The 21,204-nt window shown below is 42.9% G+C and overlaps 3 protein-coding genes across 5 annotated transcripts in view; 1 reads left to right on the top strand and 2 right to left on the bottom strand.

The window, feature by feature from the left end:
• The window catches only part of LOC113207109 (uncharacterized), an 11,851-nt gene extending 2,251 nt beyond the window's left edge, over positions 1-9,600 (top strand). For all 3 annotated transcript variants that reach the window (XM_052273956.1, XM_026423500.2, XM_052273955.1), the window contains exons 2-5: positions 1,428-1,493; positions 1,568-1,741; positions 6,401-6,574; positions 9,348-9,600. In XM_052273956.1, coding sequence (XP_052129916.1) covers positions 1,428-1,493; positions 1,568-1,741; positions 6,401-6,574; positions 9,348-9,503 — 570 coding nt within the window. In that variant the 3' untranslated portion in view covers positions 9,504-9,600. The remainder of the gene's footprint in view (positions 1-1,427; positions 1,494-1,567; positions 1,742-6,400; positions 6,575-9,347) is intronic.
• Positions 9,601-9,909: 309 nt separating this feature from the next.
• Positions 9,910-15,616, bottom strand: LOC113207108 (uncharacterized). The gene is made up of 4 exons (XM_026423499.2): positions 15,463-15,616; positions 14,671-14,700; positions 13,916-14,589; positions 9,910-10,181 (listed from the first exon to the last, which is right to left on the bottom strand). Exons 1-4 carry the CDS (start codon positions 15,527-15,529, stop codon positions 10,074-10,076), a joined length of 879 nt encoding a protein of 292 aa, XP_026279284.1. The 5' UTR covers positions 15,530-15,616; the 3' UTR covers positions 9,910-10,073.
• A 2,301-nt stretch (positions 15,617-17,917) lies between these two features.
• LOC127751044 (uncharacterized) lies at positions 17,918-20,138 on the bottom strand. The gene is made up of 4 exons (XM_052273957.1): positions 19,926-20,138; positions 19,540-19,707; positions 19,159-19,326; positions 17,918-18,249 (listed from the first exon to the last, which is right to left on the bottom strand). The coding sequence occupies exons 1-4, from the start codon at positions 20,013-20,015 to the stop codon at positions 18,091-18,093; spliced, it is 585 nt and encodes a 194-aa protein (XP_052129917.1). The 5' UTR covers positions 20,016-20,138; the 3' UTR covers positions 17,918-18,090.
• Between the last annotated feature and the right edge of the window lie 1,066 nt (positions 20,139-21,204).

Here is a 21,204-nt window from a genome sequence, read left to right as displayed (position 1 = left end):
CTTTGTTATGGTCCGGGAGCAGACGTCGGCCGGGATTCCTCCTGTTCTTCTTATTCGTAAAATACCTCATTATGAAACATCGCGCAGAAGGATATCGCGCGCATATAAAACGCATCAACTACTTTCGATACAAGAAAGTCTGTACCTACAGAAAAGTGTTGTGACCAGTTTTCTGAGGTAAAGTAAGGACCCAACTAAAACGCGAAAGAAAATAATTTCTAGCTTCTCATATTGGTAGCAAACAGAAGAAAAAATTCTAACGCTAACGCGTTAATCGGCCCCTGAAGTTTTAACGAACAATCGTATGCATACGAAGAAATAATCATTTAATTAATCACTTCAATAGATTCAGCGTTGAAAATTAGAAGAGAGGGAAGTTGTCAAAACTTGATGGTTAGTGTTGTGGCTCTTCGTTCTGAAGTCACCACAATAACAAAACCAACAGCGATGCAAGCGCCTTATAGAAACTACTTACTGGGCATTCCCCGGCAATGGCAACTTTTACTCATAGTTACAATTATTCAAACACATGTCATTTAACCACCTCTGAAGTGCACGCGAAATCGCTAAAGAAGGAGTTATTAGACGTGGGTTGAACATAAAAGTGAGGAGAGTACATCACTCAATTTATCCAAAAACATGAAGCGAGTTCGTTTGCAAATGTTGGTACCATTGTTAGAAGCCACGCCTCCTTTCTACCCAGGATTGTCGTAGCCACGCCCATTTCTAAACAAACTGTGCAGCTTTGATTTTAAATCGGTAGAAGTTGTGATTGGAGTATTTTATGGCATTGATTAAAAGCTTATTCGGTAGTTTAAGGAACGGTGCACAATCGGCTCGCTTACATTACCATGTTTTAATTAACACTAACTGCATTAGAAATTAAAAACAAGACACGAAGAATAAGCGTAAATGTCGCATATTATTCAGCTTGCTGTCGTTCTTGACTCGAACAGCGCACGAAAATTTTGAACATATCGTTCTGAAGCTTAATTTTCGGTCTTGAATTTTTGTCTCATACGTTTTACTGTTAACTGAAAATGTAAGGGAATCAACAGAAAGAATGCTAGAAGTGCGAACCATTGTTGGTTTGGCAGGATTTTGCCGATTTTCGTGATAATTTCGATGTTTAACTTTAATTTTCTCAAAATTGGCCAGAAGGATTGTAATGAGGATATAGTCAAATGAAATCTAATTTTTGGATTGATTTTTCGATAAAATTTTATTAGAATCTGTACAACAGAAGTCGCGGTACCTTAATGAATGAGGGAGGGAGAAAAAGAAGCACTCGCACGCGAGCAGAAAGGCCCCCTTGGAGGGGCCTAAAAAACCGACCAATGTACCCACTCTCCCCTAGCTAGAACCGTGTGCAGTGTAGCACAAGGACCTGCTTTGACCTCAACCATCACTGATTCCTGTGTTTACAGATGCGATACATGCTACTATATTTGACTTTCACTTCTGTTGGCAGCAAACGAATCAACTCTTTCGCGGTAAGGGTTTGAGTACACTAGTTAAGGAAACTACTTGTTCAGGTTTAACTACCACCCCTTTGTTCGTTTCTTAGGGCCCATTCACTGTGTACGGTACGAAGTTCGGCGTGTGTGACAGTCCGCCGGATAAGCCTTGGCCCAGTCAAGTGTACCTCAGGCCAACCCACTTTAACCCTGCAAAGCCTAACGACGGCCAAATACTTACCGGAAACGTGACGATGCCTGAGGGCCTGAATGACACCCGCCCCGTAAGTAAGAGTACTTCAGTTTTAGATTGAATGGTTAGTGTAAGAAGCGGTAAGCATCTTACAAGGGAACCTTTTCAGGTTTAAATCTCCGATTTCGTTGAAACTTTGAAAATTTGTAGGCTTTTTATGTAGACATAGGATGTCACTTTAATTTTTTCCTGAGCCTCACAATGAGTTTTTCCCTATATCGGGTACGAGTAAGGGTTTTGAAAAAGATATATTTTGGAAAATCACTGACGATTTGACAAAGGCGTTTAAGTCCACTTGAGCTATTTTTTCAGGAGGGCTAAAAGTATGTCTAATTCCAGGCTGGCTGTTACAATTTTAAAGCTAGATTACTTTTTCCTTCACAGAATGTTTTGTTTCAGGATGAATTATTCTTTGCGAAACGTGTGCAGCTCTATCTCAATGACTAATCTCAATAGACCATTCCATCCAATGGGGAAGAAGAAAGGAATGAATCAAAAAGTACCGGAAACAGTACCGAAAACCAGTATGTAAAACATTTGTGTACACCTCTGTGGCACACCAACAAGTCCAGAATAATGATCTTCGTCAAGAAAACTAGAAATAGTGAACGATTTGATCCGTTTATCAATACTGTTTCCGGTGCTTTTTGATTCTTTTCTTTCTTCTTCCCTATTCGGTGGAATGGTCTATTGACTGATGTCTTTTCATACCCCCCTGTGGATCTGACAGAGGAACATGAGTCCATGGATGAGCTGACAAAAGGAATGTAAGTCCACCAGTGGTATTTGCCAGAGGAACATAACAATAATGCACCCTAACGAAAGAGTCTGATCTACTTTGCTGCTAAACTAAAAGAGTTCGATTTGTACTGCTGCCGTTTCCACAAAGTCCGATCTGCTTTGCTTCAAAACCAAAGGAGTTCGATCTGTTTTTTGGCGATGGACGGTCCGGCATCTTTGGAGCGCTACAACTCCTTGGCAAGAATATACAGAAAATAAAAAAAGACTTGCCTGTTTTCCTGTCCTTTTACGAATGTGTACGCCCTAAAATATATACCTTTCTCTTCTCAAGCTTCGCGATATCATTGAGTTTCTGCGGAGCGCAAAAAGCAGATCGAACTGTTTTGGTTTGGCATCAAAGCAGATCGGACTTAGTTTAAACGGCAGCGGTATAGATCGCACTCTTTTAGTTTAGCAGCAAAGCAGATTGGACTCTTTCGTTTGAGCGCATCGATACGTCCAGACATAATCTGACAGAGGAAGCTAAGTCCACCACGAAGATTTAACAAGTGAACATAGTCCAGGTGTAGCTTCAAAGAGGGACATAAGCCCACCAACAAGATTTGACAGTGGAAAATATGTCTAGGGGCCAATACAGGGAATGGCTGGTGTTGTGGAGCACTCACATTGCATTGTGCTGGGTCCAGCACGTTGTCGACGTTATGCCGTCCACTCGAAGATACTTCCTCAGAAAAAGCATATTTACTTGACACACGTTGTGAAGTTCATCTCGTTGTGTTCGACAAACACCGACAACAGGTAACCGATTCAAATACTCACGAACCATGTCAACACTTCTCATTTTCACTGTAAAAAATGTTGGGAATTCTACTATACGCATGTATAGGAAATTTCCTATACATCGTATCGGAAGTGAAAATTCCTATAAATGTATAGGAATTTTCCCATTTGGGAAGATGCGTATGGGGAGAGTACGAAGTGTATGGGTAAATCTCCAGAAATGTATGGGAAAATTCCGATACGTGTCTGGTAGGCATATTTTCCTTAATATGTATAGGAAATTTACTTGATGACAACTTTCCTATACAATGTTCGGAATTTAAAAAACGGGTTAAGATATACACATCTTTCTACCTTACACATCTTGGTCTGCGCGGTCATTTTATGAGCTTATATCTGCCGCCTGACGCCACACCACACAGGGTTGGACACATTTAGAGTCTATATTGGTCTATTTAGCAGTTTAAACTCTGACAATCGTATTTCAAGTAAGGGCAGGAAGTAAAATTCAAAACTCGACATCAAAACATCTAGGAGTAAATCCCCAAAGGCGTGGGCTAGCCCCGGCACCGCGCCGACACCTGGCTGACTCTCTGGGAATGTCCCAGCGAGGGGCGGCGCGCGGCTCTGGGATGACCCGGGGTTGGGTGGGCATGCTCCCAATAAGTCCCCGTGGTCTAGTGGTCAGCGTGACGGGATCACAAGCCAGAAGTCCGCGGTTCATCTCTCCATCCGGTAAAGTATTAAACAATAACATCAATGCTTACTTAAATGCAATTACCGAAATTCGGTAGGAAGCCGACAAGGTGACAAGGAACGAGGGCAACGGCAAGGAAGTGGTTAGGAAAACTTTTTCTTTTTTGAAAAAGCAATGAGTGTATTGGAAGACTCCTATACATGTGTAGGAATAATGCCACACACACATAGTACATATCCTACACAGGTGTATAGGACAATTCCTATACTTGTACGGTAAGAATACTATTGCGTACGGTAGAATTACCATACGCCTGTATGGGAAAATTCCTATACATGTATATGTGAATTGATGCAGATACATTTATAGGAAATCTACTTTAGAAATTACAGTGTGTGTAATGCGAATTACTACTATCGGAATACGTCACCAAATTCACAAAAAAAAAAAGAGTGAGGATAACTAAACTCGTCTGCTGCTTCTGCTGTGCTGTGCCATCTAGTACCACACAAAATTATGTCTTGCCTAAATTAACGATTGCAAGTTGAGTCGGCTGCATTAGACGACGCTCGAACTTCGACAAACAACACGAAAATGGGGTTAAATAACGTAGATGTTGTTTAATGTGTTGTCATGATACGGGAATATTTGAACCGGTTACCCCTCGTCGGTGTTTGTCGAACACAACGAAATGAACTTCAGAACGTGTGTCAAGGGGATATGCTTCCCATGTGCAAGTGTCTGCGAGTGGACTACTTACTTAACCTACACTACATTCTGGACCCGGCGAAACATACTGTGAGTGCTCCACAACACTAGCCATTCCCTGTAGGGGCCACCCAAATGCGTTTGCCTTACTGAGCAGTTGTGATTCATCATTCATCGAATGTCTAATAAAGTCTCCCTACACTCACTATAAGTATCTTGACAAATGTAGTTTTTAAAGTATTAAGGAAGTCCTTTTCTGAAGCTACACCTAAGCTCATGTGCCTCTGTCAAATTTTGCTGGCGGACTTATGTTCCCTATAAAGCATTCCGGTAAAGCAGAAATGCAGAAGAATGCGGGGAAGAAGAAAACGAAAATAGCTATGCTTTAACATGGTGACTTCCGTTTTCTTCTTCCCAGCATTCTTCTGCATTTCAGCTGGATGCTTTCTTGAAGCGACACCTGGACTTATGCTCCTTTGTCAAATCTTGTTGGTGGACTTATGTTCTTGTGTGAAGCTACACCTGGACTTATGTTCCTTTGTCAAATCTTGTTGATAGACTTAGGTCCCTCTGTCAGATTATGTCTGGACTTATGTTCCTTTGTCAAATCCCACTGGTGCTTTTACGTTACTTGGCCAGCTCATCCAAGGACTTCTGTTCCTTTGTCAAAACTCTGATGGACTTATTATGTCCCTTTGTGGCTTTTCACACTGGCCAAACGGTCTAAGACATCAACATGCCGTTTGGCTGGCATACTTGTTACCACGTACACATTATTTTGCCCCAAAAATGTAAAAATTACCCTGGGGTGGACTGAAACCCCCTTGTCAAATCATCAGTGTAATATAAAGCAAGTGGGTAACTCGTCGAAGTAGCGGCCTTGGGACCAAAATTTTGTCCATTTTGCTCTATTTTGTACTGTTAAGGCGGTAGAGGGGTATTTGGGACAAAAAACAGTGTAAGGCTTAAATAAACCGCTCGTAACTCTAAAGTTCAGAGAAAATTTCAAGAGGAATCCGACTTATATTATAATGACCTTTAAATAAATTTTCCGAGTTCTAACGAAATCGGAGATTTACGCCTCCAAAGGTTCCTTTTTCTAACGATATATGTGTGTTTCTATCATCGAGTTGATTAGAGGGTTCGATCAGTGCCACTACAGGGCTTACATCGCGCTTTTTGATTCTTTTTTACTCACTAATGCGCAAATATGGCGCTGAAAAAGCGCTGGCTTTCTTCGTGGGTGAGTTAGGGATCTCCAAATTGCAGGGTCGATGTGTACGATTAAAAGACAGATAGAATGAGACCTGAGTGGCGGCGCTGCTCCCAGCTCTGGCCGCTAGGGCGCAACACGCTCCACAATGAGAAAGAAAGCGGTCAGGTGCGCCTATCGGGTGGGTCATACACGTTTGATACTGAAAATGGCTTAAATAAAACCCCTTTTCAAGAAATAATACGACTTGATGAAATAGCAAAATCCCACACAAAAACAATTTTGAGCGCACTATTTCTCATTGTGAATTCGAAACGTTCTGCGCTTTAGTGGCCGGACCTGGAAGCAGCGCCGCCGCTCAGGCCTCATTTAGTCACTGAAACATACAGCCTGTTTATTTCAACTGTTTTCGTTAAAAGTTTATCAGTTGCCACGAGTTAACGCTTTTTAAAATGATTGGTGATGGTCTCCTGAGCAGGTGCTCGTTTAGTCTTTGGGCCAAACTTCGTCCGTTTGCGCTGAGAATTGTTCCCATCTGATGCATCTTTCAGGGACATGCTAGAGTCGACATCTGGTCCAACAACCAGTGGAAGAAAAACGCCTTCATCTTTAATTTCCCCGGGGCGTGCACCGCCCTCAGGAATAATATACCAAACTTTTTTGCTGCGCTTTTCGATTTGCCGAGCGGCCCTAGCTCGTGGAATACGCCCTGCAACGTGAAGCCAGTAAGAAATAGTCCTGCATGAAGTGTACCTTCAATCCAAAAACTAATTCTTATTTCTATGATACCGACGACTTTCGACGATCTCTCTCGATTAAGCATTCCAGTAAAGCTAAAATGCTGAAGAATGCGGGGAAGGAGACATTGGAAATACCTATGATGTGATTTCCCTGGGGAAATGACGTCCACGTGACATTCTTCACGTAGATGTGGGGCTGACTAAACGTGAATCTACGTATTTCACGTAAATTCGACGTAGTAATCATGTAATCACGTAGATAGATAGAAATTGACTTAGATTCCACGCGATTTCGACTGGATTTTCCGATGGGTAACATAATGACTTTTGTTTTCTTGTTCCATGCGTTCTTCTGCATTTCAGCTTTACCGGAATGCTGTACTGGCATAACTACTCTCGTGAGCAAAAATAAAGCACCTTGACAGAGTGTAATTTTGAAGTGTGATGAGATGAGGTAGAAAGATTTCGTTTGGAAAAAGGGTGACTCCATTCCATCATTAGGTTGGAGCACGATTCATTCATTTAAACAACACTCGTTGCGTTAACACTAGAACGGCCAAAGGGGCCATTTTGACCCTTTTTATTAATTTTCATTTCGCTAGATAAGTATAAAAATGGTTTTTTATCGACCTGTCGCTTTCTGACTTTTCATGAATTGCCAAGACACGCTTTGATGCAAAAAATACAGATTTTTAGGTAGTGAACTTTTTGATTGAGACTTTTACCTAAAACGGCCGACGGACATTTTGCCCCCTCTGTGTGTTTATTGGCCTCTGACAGTTAAAAAAAGGTACCTACAGGCCTGAAACGAGAAACATCTTGATTTTTTGAACGATTCCCAACATTTTAAGTTCGTAGGAGATCTTAGTATGACATAGGTAGGATGAAGGCAACCCGCAAATCAGAAAAATTGATTTTTCAGTTGTTTGCAGTCCAAACGCTGAATATGAGGGAGTGTTGACGTGTTTTATTAATTAAAGAAGTCAACTTGCTGTCTAGGACACAAAATAGGTCGTTTGGATACATCTTCTCGTCCCCTTCTACCCATACACAGAAGAATGTACCTGACTTTCAGGTGTTTATCTGTTCTCTTGGCACTGTTTGAGTTGCGAAATATGCGCGTAGGATCTTTTTCACATGAACTTTGCGACATCGATAATTTTTGTCCCAACATTAAATCCAGGAACTACTGTTAATCGTTTATATTGCAGAAAACTGTGAAAATGCAATCTACATGACTAGCAGGTTGCCCACCCATACAACACTGGGGCCGCCGATGTGTCGAAGCTGACATCATTGGATTCAAAATTCAAAAATCTTGACACCTAGTCTAAGAAAGATTAGCATTTAAAACGAAAAGGTCGAAAAAAACACTGCTGGGGTCAAAATGACCCCTTTGGCCGTTGTAGGTAATCGGGAATCCCGGGAATAGTGTTTAAAAGACTGAAAGATCGCAAGGGTGCACTGTAAAAAAAATCCATCTTAATTTTAATAACACATGTTTTGAAGCAGTTTACAAAACAAATTTGCTCTTAAATTTAAGAACAAAAAGTTTCTTAAAATTCAAAACATGTTTTGAAAATTAAGAACGTGTTATGAAACGCCAAAAATGCTTTCTTTTCCAACCTAACGCAAATCTGGAAAATATTTAGTTCATTCCCCTACGGGCAGATGTTTACACCCAACTTCCCACATATTAAAGATGTTTACCTTACCTTACCTGGGTGGATTCGAACCTCGGACCTTTGGGTTCGGGTCCTGACGCCTTAGACCGCGTGGCTGTCGGGACATACCTGTGAGGGGAGCGCTCGCACCCGACCTTATGCGGCGCTCCGTCCAGGGGCATTCCCAGAGTAGCTATGTGCTTGGTCGGACGGCGTATGTTTGTTAACATGCTTTTTTGACATATGGCAGTGGCATAGCTACATTACGCTTATCTAAATTCGATATGTTGTTCACCCAATACTATATTGAACGCCAAAATTCCATGTCCAGTGGTCAAAAGCTACATAACTTTTAAGAAGTGTTCTGAATGCTAGTATTAAAAGTAAGAATGGTTGTGACTTTTCAACACAATTTTGTCAAAACTAAGGAAAACTTTTAAATTTAATAAACTTGTTATGAAATTTAATGACCCCTTAGTACAATTGAGTATTTCATCAGAATTCTCATAACCTTGTTTGCAATATTAAGAAAACTTCTTAAATATCATAATCTGTTATTACGTTTAAGAACAACTGATAATGTTATTAAATTTAAGAGATATTTTGCTCTGAAATTTCAGAATATTTTTTACAGTGTGGTTTTGTGTCACGGCAACTCGGCGCGTCCGTGCAACAATATCCTATCTCTTTCGCTGCCCCGAAAGACTAGCCTATTTGTTTTTTGGCGCTTTCTGCAGCGCTGTCTTCTTCTTATTGCCGTTTTGCTAATATTAACAGTAGAAAAAAAAGTAAAAATTGCAACTTGTTCCTTAATCTTTAGGGAACACGCAGCAGTTTTTACTTTTTATCTACCGTTAATATTGGCGAACCCGCAATAAGAAGAAGACAGCGCTGCAGAAAGCGCCAAAAAACAAATAGGCTAGTCTTTCGGGGCAGCGAAACAGATAGGCTAGTCTTTTGGGGCAGCGAAACAGATAGGATATTGTTGCACGGACGCGTCGAACTTTTTACCCTATCATGGTTCGAAAATATGCCCCATCAATAAAGTGGTTGCTTTACTTTGGCTCACTATTGTATTTCCGATGTGTCTGCAGGGAACTTACATCGTGGATCATAAACGAGTCTTCTGGACGTACCCTAACGTCCCTGTGTTCGTGTACGGCACGTACCGAATCACCATCACCGCAACCGAGCTGGAGAAAGTCGTTATTTGCATGTTCGGCGAGGGAACAATTGTACCCCGTTTATGACACCTTTGAAGCAGGTGGTGAGATGATAGGCAAAATGTCCATATTTGACATCCCAACTCTTTGCGCCGAGTTGAGCAAATAATTTTAACTTGTTTAACTGCCATGTGCATCACTTCGACCCCATGAGTGTTTCCTGAATTTTTTGTTCTAAAATTGTTGGCTGATTGTCGGAGTCGGAGCGATAGCGTACCCCATTACTCCACAGACCGGAACAGTTTAATTCTGTTCGTTCGTTCATTGGGTTGCCTGTCTGAACGCACGATAACTCGAGATCGAGAACGATTTGAGTAAGCGATCTCAAGCGATGTCAAGGTCGTCGTGTATCAGTAAAAGACAGACCGAGCAACGGCAAAGGGATGAAAGATGAGCGTTCTAGCTCAAAAGTCGACCTCTTAAAAAAATGACACATAGTTAAGTAGGGTATTATTAATTTCAGTTGTTACAATGTATCATCTAAAAACACAAAAGGTTGCAAGATTATTATAGTTTTGAAAAATGTGTTTAACATTCTTAGTGGTTACTCATTTAATAAGAGTCCGAACGACAAAAATTTCGTCCGTTCTTTATTGACTAGCAGGTTGTGAAGTAAGGGCGGGCGACGAAGTAGACGTGGAAAGTAAACAGGCCGTACTGATCGGTCCACTGGGTCAGACACTCGGGAGAGTTGGGGGCGATGGCCTGTAGGCAAGGCAAGAACTGGTTAAGCAAAGAGCATTTAAGCAATAATGGGGGCCAGCCGAGGGGGAAACGACTGTTAAACTTTGTGTCAGCCGGATTACGGATCTCCCGGATTACCTCCGGAGTGTCCTCCAGATTACGTTGCTTTTTCTCTAGGATTACCCCGGATTACCCCCCAAATTTTCCCGGATTACCCCCAAATTTCGCCGGATTACCACGGATTTTTTAGAATTTCCTCGGATTACCCCTGCCGGATTAATTTCGGCTGTCAGCCGGATTACCTTAGTCGTTTCCCCCTCGGGGCCAGCTCAGTCAAAAACATCACTTTTTCAGAAGGGCACAATCTGTCTTTGAAACTTTCAAAAACATTTTATAGTTTGGCCTCAAGGTAGGAAATAGTGCCGAAATTGTGTGAAAAATATATCATTATTTTTTATATCATTGTTTCTTCTAAAATTTTGCAAACACATCCCTACCTTATATACCAGATAGGCACAAGTATGTCAAATCTACATCTAATCTTAAAGTCGATAAACTTTAAATTTCTACAATACTTTGATGTAAAAAAGTTTACATATTTATAACTTTCCAAAAAACGATTTGTTGCAAAAGATCTTGTCTCAGTATGTAGGTACAGAAGAAGGGAATATATGTGTGAACAATCCCTCTGTTTATTATGACGAGTCATTGGCTGAGCTTGCGAAGCCTTCGCTGTGATGTGGGGTGCAAAGAACTCTTTGGTCGTGTGTCTGTACTGGCCCACGTTCTTTCAGACGGTAACTTCAATTGATTTGAAACTCCACAAGAAGCATCAGTATAAGTCGGGACGTCCCGAGTTAATTTTGGATTTTGATATAAGATGTTTGAAAAAAGCGATCGTTTAATTTGAATTAGTAGTTTGGTGGTGGTAGGTTGGTAGCATGGCGCTCGAGGGGAGCGGAAGCGCAAGCGGCTTCTGCGCTCACCTGCAGACTTTGATACCTTCTCAGCAATGATTAAAATGTCAGATTGTCAAACTGAGTGTGTTATTTTTAGTTTTAGAGTTGCGGAACGCAACCCATAAGTTTCGCGAGTGTCCGATTAGAAGGAACGAAAGTGATATTCGGAATTGTTCACAGACTACGTAAGTGTGGCTTGGTGGAATTGTAAGAAGGGTTCCTCTTGACAAAATAAAACGAAAATGTTTCATGCCCTAAGACGATCGGGATCGAAATGGCAGAGTTATTCCCCACCAAATTGGTATTTTGTTCGTTTTTGGCACCTCGGGTCAGTTCGGGGACCAATAACTTTGCCATTTTGACTATGGTTGGCTCTGAACATAAGACATTTCATTTTTAATTTTGAAAGAGGAATTTAAATCTGAGATTACATTTTAAATTTGATAACTTTAAGTAAATTGCAACTTTTCAAATTTTTTAATCTTAAAAAAAGACATTTTAAAAGGTTTCTTAAACTCACAACCTGTTTTCTTAATAGCAATATACTTGCAAGGGACCGAACAATTTTAGGGCCACAGTCGCAACTTTCTGTAGGATAAGTCAGTCCAAATTCAGAACGAGGTATATAATTCTCACATTGACTGGATTTTTCTAGAGCCATATTAGTTCTAATGATACGGAAATAAAATGGTGGGAGAATTTAAATTTTATGATAAGATATGTTGTAGAACTTTCGATTAATAGACAACAATGACTCGCAATCCTCAAAAAGCCTAATTCTAGGCGGCCAGGACCCGACCGGGCGCGCCACGCACGGTCGATCATAGTGTCCAAACGATTGGTTAGTGCACAAGAACCGATTAGCACCGAACGGGATCACTTCGGTACCTTCTAGGCGACCAGGACGCGAGCACGCGGGTCGCGCATGGTCGAGCGAAGGGGCCAACTGGTCGGATAGTGGATACGAATCGTTTGGTTCCTGAACGGGGTCGATAGGGCAGCGGCAAGGCATGGCGTTGTAGAGGATAGGGCACTTGGTGAGGCTTCTAGGCGGCCAGGACGGGGGTGCGCGCGCTGCGCACGGCTGATTAGGGTGTGAATATAGTCGGATAGTGTGTACGTTGCGATTGGCACCCAAACGAGATCGATGAGGCGGCGAGAAGGCATGGCGTTGTAGAGGATCATGCACTTCGAGTAGCTTCTAGGCGGCCAGGACGCGAGCGCGCGCCTCGCGTGTGGTCGACCCGGGTATCAAATTAACCGGAAAGAACAGACGAATCGATTGAGACCACTGCGGACACGATATGACGCCGTTTAGTCGTTGTTTGTAGATGATTTGGCACTTCTTGGCCTCGAACAGGATGAAGGAGCCCGATTTCGTCGTGGCACCACATCCAGATCGATAGAGCACCCCCGAAAACATAAAGATCCGACATCAAAACGTTTTCATCACAAAGTGCAGAGTTCAATCCGTTAACAGCCCCACTATAAGTAAGATCAGATTAAAGTGAATCGAAGAATGACAAACTGTATTCTTAGTATGGAAGGAGTTACAACACATTCAGAGATTCAAAAAATTATTATTTTAAATAATTTTACTTCAACCAGAGGGAAGCAAATGTATTTAATAGAATTCCTCCAGCTGATTGTGACAAGGGTCTGCCGTACCCAGGGTTATACGATATTTGCTTGTTCTACCATTGTTTTATATACATTGTAATTTGATTCTGTTAACATTATTCATTTGTCGTGGCCGAAAGTCCTCACACTCCCACTTCTAATTACAAGGGACTGGGAGCTAGAAATGACAACCGAAAAACTTGAAACAAACTTTCAATCTGGCAACATCAAAAATGAAAAATACAAAATGGAATATGCCAATAACTTTACCATTCCGATTTTGAGTGTCATTTTTCATTTGTGGTAATTTTCAAATATTCCAGCCCCCCCCCCCTCCTCTCCTACCCAACCCTCGCGTTCTTCACCCGCTTTCCTGGCCTTCCATCTGTACACTAATTACTGTGTTCTTTTAAACGTTACACCTGAGAATTTTAGCACACTAACGACTAAAGCCACTACGGGCTGCTGCACGCACTTCTACGTATTAAAAGACATGTTGCGCGCAAACTTTTTAGACCTCTATATACGAACTCTAGCAACTCTTCTAGAGGATAATAGGGTATGATCTCACCCTAAAATCTCAGCCAAATTTGGAGAGATTAATTTTAAAACCGCAGAAAAAAATAGCAAAGAAATTAAATCTTTCCCTCAGAGGGTGCGATAAAATTTTCACCTCGATGCCGCTCTTCCTCGCTCCAGGATTTGTAGAGCGTCGATTTACCGCAGAATACTGTGGTATTTTAATGGAGGCTGCCCCTGACTAAGAAAGCCGCACCCCATACTGAAAGGCGCTATTGTTGGCTGTTCAATTCGACCCTCCCTACGTAAAAGTGGGTATCTTTTTGGGCGTGGCAGACAAACCGCTAACTGCTTTTATCACCTCACGACTTTGGGTTCTTATATCTCACAGTAGAGGTTATGTAACACTATGAGTGTTTAACCAATTGTTCTTTGCGGTTGTCGAAGCAGGAAATTTCGTACACGGTAATTTTATGTCTCTTGCTTCGGAAGTTATTCAATATAAACGTGGACAACCCTAACCTCAAAGAAAAGCAGATAGCCGTTTGTCTGCCAAGCTCAAAAAGATTGCCTTTTGTCTGCAACGCCCAAAAAGATAGCCACTTGTTCGTAGGGAGGGTCGAATTGTGCCTTATGGCTGCATAAATGTCAACTTACCTTCGCTACGGATGAAGGAGGAGCTTCAAACCAACCACGCCCTTGGGTAGGCTTCCCGAACTCGGCAAAGCCGAAGCCGTTCATCTTCTTGGTCTTTGGCCCGTACAGGATGAAGTAGGGGCGGTGCTTCTGGCACACGGTCTCCTTCGTCAAGTCCTGGAAGTAGTGCTTGCCCATGCCGTAAAAGCAGTTCTGCTCGACGAAGCCGGCGGACTCAGCGTCGCTCTGGTCGTTGCTCACGTGAAGACGGCCGGTCTCAACGCCTTCGGCGTCTGTCTGGAGAATGTAGATACCCTCGGGGGCGGTCAGTGTGTCCGAGCTGATGGCCCGGCCACCGGCATCAAGGATCGCCTTCGACACAAAGAAGGCCGTGTTGGCATACACGTCCAAGCCGAGGAGCGTGTCTTTGCGCCATTCGGGAATGCTGGCGATGTCGAGCGGGGCACCGGAATTGTCGATCTCTTTGGCCTCGACTGAGAGCTGGATCCCAGCCACGCTGCCCTGCTCGTCGAATAGTACGCAGACGCGGTGGTCTCCCTTGCGGCACCAAATTGTGGTTTTGTCGCCGCGCTCGGCAGCGTGGGCAAAGCCATCATGTTTGGCTTCCTTTACAGTGCGGGGCATTGTGTAGTAGGCAAACAGGCCGAAAATGTCGGGCACAATATTGAACGTCACTGCGGAAGGAAGGAAGGAAGTTTGTGTTTAGTTGGGTCGGTTCCGCAAACCAGAACCAACCAGAAGACCACGAAACTTACCTATGAATTTGTTCTGGACATGACCTTCGACTGTGTGGGACAACAAACAAAAACACATGAGTGAAGATGTTACAAAGGAAGCAAACCGCATGCGGCACTGCTTGTCAACAACCCGTGATATAATGTGTCCTGTGCGGCATGCGCGTGCGCAGCCTTTCTGTGCGCAATGAAATTGTGCTCAATTTTACCACTCCAAGACGGCTGTGCGTGTGCAAGCCGGTGTGGTCGATGCGCTCATGCCGTGCACAACCTCTGAGCGCACAGTGAGTAGTTCTCCGTATACGCTAACGGCTGACACTCTGGGCACCGACGCCGATCCTTGTCCCCATGATGAACACCTCGCAACATCCTCACCTAGAGTTCGGGGCCTGCTGAAGACAGCACCGAAGTCCGTTTCTCCATGCGGTCTACGGTTCGCGGGATACGAGAGTGTACCACGAGGCCCCCGTCAAGGAGAACTAAACTTGAGTGGAATTTTGGAGGCCAAAGTGATCCTGGTCCCGGCCTTGTGTGTCCAGGACTTCTGACCTCAGCGTTCGATCTTGCAGGGTGTCACCGTTCCGGGGACACCTCGCGACCTGCAGGATGTCGCCGAGATTACATTACGTCACAAGCACCAGCGTCAGTGCCCAGAGTGTCACCCTGGAGCGTACACAGCCTTCGCGGTCCTGGGGTGGCAAATTTGCCCCCAATTCATTGCACACAGAAAGGCTACCCGCACGGCGCGCACGTGATGTGCACAAGATGCGCACACGGCGCGCACAGGAACCAGTTAACACGGATAAATCTTACAGCCAGCGAACGCGCAACCGGAGAGGACGACGACGCTTAGCGCCACGACAAACACGAGGCGAACCATGATGATGCTAGTGCGGCTACTGACCCGAAGGTTCCCCGCTCTTATAAGACGGCTGTTGGTGGCTCCTCGCCTCGGATGAGGACTATCGGAAACATATGGCTATCTGATCAACAACACTCCTGTTTTAAGTGCACTCTGCGATCGCTCGTCGAGCTCTGGCCGGCGCTCCTGTTGAGTGCGGTGTGCAGTGAGCAGCGGATTCTCCACCCTATCCCGGTATTTTGAAAGACGCAGGTCTTCTGACCACCACTGCTCACGAGATGGAACTAGCAGCTACACTTTATCATGATGATTACAAAAAGGTGATAATTTCAAATTAAAACCTGGTCAGGTAACTTACAATCTAATGGGCTGCTAATGACAGTCTAGTCAATGTAATTAAAAGTCTCAAGTAGCTTTTTGTCGTACTGAAGGCTGATGACGCATCGTCTTTCCAAATAGATCACCCACCTCCCACGAAAAGTACTACCATACGCCCTGATAAAAGCTTGTATACAGAGCAGTTTTTTAATTGGCTACATCACTCGACATCCTTAGTCGTGCGACGAGTTCAAAGGTACACGATCACGATGCGAGGGGAGTGAAGATAGGACAGTGAAACGTATACTTTTCAATAAAGCATTCCGGTTGAGATGAAATGCTGAGCAATGTGGTGAAAAAGTGACTTCCGTTTTCTTGTTCCATGCATTCTTCTGCATTTGAGCTTTACCGATATGCTGTACTTTAAAAATGCTTTGCACGAGTAAAACCTAAGCCCACCATCAAGGAAGAATTAAGAGGATGCGTTCTTTTGCTGGCCATTACTCACTACTATCTGTATAAATGCTCTTAAATCCAGTTTTTAGCTCACCCCTCCGCTCTAAAAAGGCTTTCCAGCGGGCTTATGCAACGACATCGTGTCTGTCTGTCCTGTCTGTGTGTCTGTTTGTCTGCTCCACTGGAAGATGTGCTAGAGCCTTGAAATTTTCAGGGTATCTTCAGGTTCACTCCTAGAGAACGAAACGCCTACGGCAAATCCTGGCAACCCGAGGGGGCCACCACATTGATTGAGGATGTACACAGGATTACGTAATTACAGGGATTACACGTGAATTTTGAGTGATTACACGTGAATTTTCTTGAATTTCATGCTCTAAAACCATCAAATTTGGACAAAAAGGTAAAATTTAGTGATAATATTTTAAAATTTGGTCAATGATTACACGGAATAAGAAAATGATTAGGGATTACACCCTCATCTGTACACAGGATTACGCGAGTGGTGGCCCCCTCGTGGCAACCACCCCTAAGGGTGTGAATGGGGGTATCGGATCACAAAACCGTAAAAAAATTTTATAAAATGATCTCGGTAACTCTATAACTATAAAAATTCGACCATTTTTCTCTCTCTCTAACCGTTTGGGAGCTGGAGGGTCTTTTTTGGACGAAAATAAGCTAAAAGGGTTTAAATCGCAAAATGGGAAAGAAACTCCCACCTCCACCACCCAAGAAAAAAAAAGTTGTCCAAGCAGAAGAAGGGTAGGTTGTAGTCACGGTGCTTCACCGTGACATGCCTTTCTTATGTCAAAGGGGCAAATTCTCAAGGACCGCAGGCCCGCCCCCGGGAGGCCAAGCAAGCCCGCGAATGGTTGGTAACTTTAATTAACGGGTTAACGGCGTTAAGGTTATCGCGCTCCATTAATTATGTTGTTAACGCTGTAACGGCGTTAAAGTTTTATCGATTTCCTAACGCCCGTCAAACGACAAAGATATTCAATGAAAAAACACAGTTAAGAGTACAAAACAAATCGTGCCCGAACACTATTCTTACGCTACCCTACCGCACTCTTGGTCTCGGACTGGAAAGACAAGCGACGATCACAGTCGCTGTACTCTCCACAGCATTTTAAAAGAAAAAAAAATTAAAATAATTATCGTTAACGGCATTATTGCCGTTAATTAGCGTTATCGCGTTACTTTTTCCAAAAAAAAGTAACGTTAGGGCGTAACCGACTTCCCAGTTAACGTTATCATTATCGCGTTACTTTTTTGTACTAATGTTGACAACCCTCCCGTCCCTTGCCGAACGGAGTTGCAGGCGGAGCGAAATTAAGTTGAAAACTCCTTTTGGCGAAAGGTCCAATGTTGCCACGCCTTAGGGACAAGTGGGGCTCGAAGGTGCAGCTGAGTGCTGCCGAGAGGAGCCGATGTGGTACCCAAGTGGGATAGGGGGGAGGCGGAGGCCGAACCAGCCAAGGCACCGAAGTTACCTCAAACATAGAAGGCTATATTAAAAGCAGTTAGTCACCGGATCGCTTCCTGTTTACTTCTTCCTCACCTTCTCACATACTATGGCTATATAAACCGTGCTTGTTGTCACATTTTGACTATGAATTCCGTAAAGTTCAGAATAAACACCCGTATTTTTTTATTTTTATTTTTTGGATACATTCGAATATGTTGAAGTGACATTGACCTTTTGTCTGTGGTCTGAGTTGTATGACGTGGTGTGGGCCACATTGCAAAAGGCCCTCCTTTTCACCTTACGGGGGGCCAAACCCGTGATGTAAAGATAAAACGTGCTATGTAGGCTTCGGAATAATGTGACATTCTGTCAAATAGCAGGCGTGCATATGTCTTCCTACTCCCCCAACGTTGTGTGACCGGTAGAATCCATACGGCATTATGGGGACGTTAGGCGGGTCCCAAGATACAGGTTCATCTTTAAATGTGTGGGTTCCCTGCAACAAAAAATGATGCACCCGCTTAGTATTCCCACTCCCATTCAGTTGCTTAGCTCTATCAGTTTAAGGATCTTAACATCTGAACTCATTACCATGTGCAGGTTTCATTGTATGTTGTACTATGGCCATGGTTCACAGATTTGAATGCCTTTACACTTTACATTTTTAAATGTTTACACCGGAACACTTAGAAATATTTACCATCGTTGCAGTTTCAGTTCCATGGGACGCAGAGAAGCGTGGTTTCGCGAGATTTTAACCAAACTTTCAATAAAACCATGAAACACGATTCTGTCGGACGTTTTCTACCCGTCGTTTTGGTCAGCAATTTCAGTGATCGAAAAGACATTCACATGTTAAACTATTAGGCACACTTCCATATATAATGCAATACGCGATGTCAATCCTTAAGCTGATAAAGCGCATGTCTGCGAATCTGTTTCGACGACAGCTCAGTACATCGAGCTCTTTTGACACCCGCGGGTTTAATCAACTGAGTAACGTAAAGGGGCCATACAAAGATTGTCAAAAATGAAAGATTTTTTTTAAATCCTTCTATATTTCTTCTGTTGCACGCCATTTCAAGTGGGGACCTTAAAGTAATCTATGGGGTAACGTTATTGTCAATCTGGGTCGATACATAAAACTAATGACGTCTGAAGCTTTGCAAATTGAAAAGGACTTGGGTGCTTGTGTGATGCTTTTTATCTACGCATTTGCAATTCTAAAGTTATGCTGTACACGCTGCAAAGTATCCCTTCGTAATTTCCAAAAAAACGCTGCGTAGTCCCGAGTCCTTCGTCATCAGCAAAGTGTCTGGTGCAAACCATTGATTTGCAGGAATTTAATAGTGTGGGTGCAAAACAAAGTGTCCTGAAAAAACAGAACCTTAGGGTATAGACATACATTGGGGATGAGGCACGGAGCCTTGCTGTTCGGGTCGAGCCCAAACGCTGCGTGGAAGTAGCCTGGAACATTTTTCCGCATTGCACTACAGAAATGTTGAGTTATGTTGAAGATAAATGCGTTACTTTTCCATTGGTTATTTGATCGGATGTCAAGCGTAATGCTTCCCTGCAACATGTCAGTTCGGGTGAGTCGATGGCACTGGTGTAACCGCAATGGAACAAAATGTAGGTAAATGACAGATGTTCACTTCATTCCAAGGCAGAATATTTATGTTTCTTTGCTTGTCTATGAATCTGTTGTGAGCAACATACAAGATGTGGTAATGATAAATTGCTCAACCTAAATTAGTAAAATGTTCATTACAATGAACCAACTTACCCACCATGTGTCATCAATCGGCACAGGAACGGTTATATTCCCTGACAATGTCTGCTTGTCGAATGGCCGTCTGGGATTGAAATGACTAAAACGTGTTCTATGAGTCACGATAGGACTATTCACGTCCTTGCAGTCATTGACAGCTGAGATGTATATGATGAAAGGTCCCTGCAAATGATCTATAATATATACAGATATACTTCACAAGATTCACAGATATATTTTCACAAGACGAAAATTTAATTACATTGGTAGATCAAAATTTCCCTTTATATTGGAAAAAAAATTGTTGTAGGTTTTTCGGGAAGAATTTGCATGATTTGTTACAATTTGCCGCTGTATATGGATCAATTGTGATTAGGCTTCTTAAAAGTCTACCAACTCACAGCAAACGAATGTATTCCTTTGCCGAGCGCAGCGAATGAAGCAAGATGGGCAATCCAGCAAAGGGATGCAATGAGTGTGCCTTTTCTCATTCACAAAGTGTCGCGAACGCGTTCGTCCCCTATCTGAACTAAAATAAACATGACCTCAAAGGAAACCATGCGTGGTTGTCGAGTGAATGGGCAGTGACATTGCTCTGGAAATCTGTTATTCCAGCGCTTGCGTGTGAACGCCCACAATATATAGAGAGACGGAAGGCATGCAAGTTTTAAAAAAACGGCAGGGTCTCGAATACGATGCTGTGACCCTGCTGCTACGCAATCTACCTTCACTGTTTCAATGACTGTAAACTTACATTTATTACTGCGATTCATATACACTGCTGGAAATATTTTTAGCGCCGCTAGGTTGCACTGTAGGTTTGCCGGCGCTCTCTGCGACATCACCAAAAGTTGAATATCTGAATTAGGGGAACAAATGTTGTGAATTTGAATTGGCTTGAATAGCTTTAAAATTGGACTGAATTGACAGTATTTCTACTGAGTTAGTTTAAATTATTGCGATTTTATTTTACTGAATTACTGTGAATTGGCATGTTGATTTCATCGTTTTTGCGAATAACTTCTGAATTGTCTTGAATTAAATTGGAATTGTTTGAATTAGTTAGAATTAGGGACTGATTTTCATAGTAATGTCAGTGTGGGTGATTCTCAGAATACGGGCCGTTTAGATTCCGCGGCCCTTCACAACTATGTGATATGGTTTGAAAAGGTTTTTATACCATCTAGATACTCGAAAGCACTAATACTACCTGGTGCAACACTAAAAACCTAAGAATACTGCAACAGTAGGTGACTAGAGCAGTTTAAAATGGTCAAAATATGAACTCCAGTAAGTTCCTAATGTCCCGAGTTCATGCGGACTTTGCCAAATTCCGGACAATTTTAAGGGAATAGTCGTCTAAGGCACATCGCATTTCTGGAGTGACATATCCAGGGAACGCAAGGAATGAATTTCGATGTGGAAATATTTTTCTATATTTCGTCAGGAGACGACCAAAGTCGTTCTCACTAACTTTTTCAAAAAGTAACGGAGTTCATAATGTTTGCACTGACGTCAAACTGGGCAGAGGTAGAGTAACAATTCTACGCCCACAGTATTACTCTGTAGGGACTATTAATGTTCCCCGAAGCAATCGGCAGAGCTCCTACTTCGTCATCGTCAAAAACTGTCTTCAAATTCGAAAGTTGGCTGGTACGCTTTTGCAGTGTGAATACCGTG

Source organism: Frankliniella occidentalis, unplaced genomic scaffold (genome assembly GCF_000697945.3).
Source record: "Frankliniella occidentalis isolate FOCC.00 unplaced genomic scaffold, Focc_3.1 Scaffold317, whole genome shotgun sequence".
NCBI lineage: Eukaryota > Metazoa > Arthropoda > Insecta > Thysanoptera > Thripidae > Frankliniella > Frankliniella occidentalis.
This window is presented reverse-complemented; position numbering and strand designations above follow the sequence as displayed.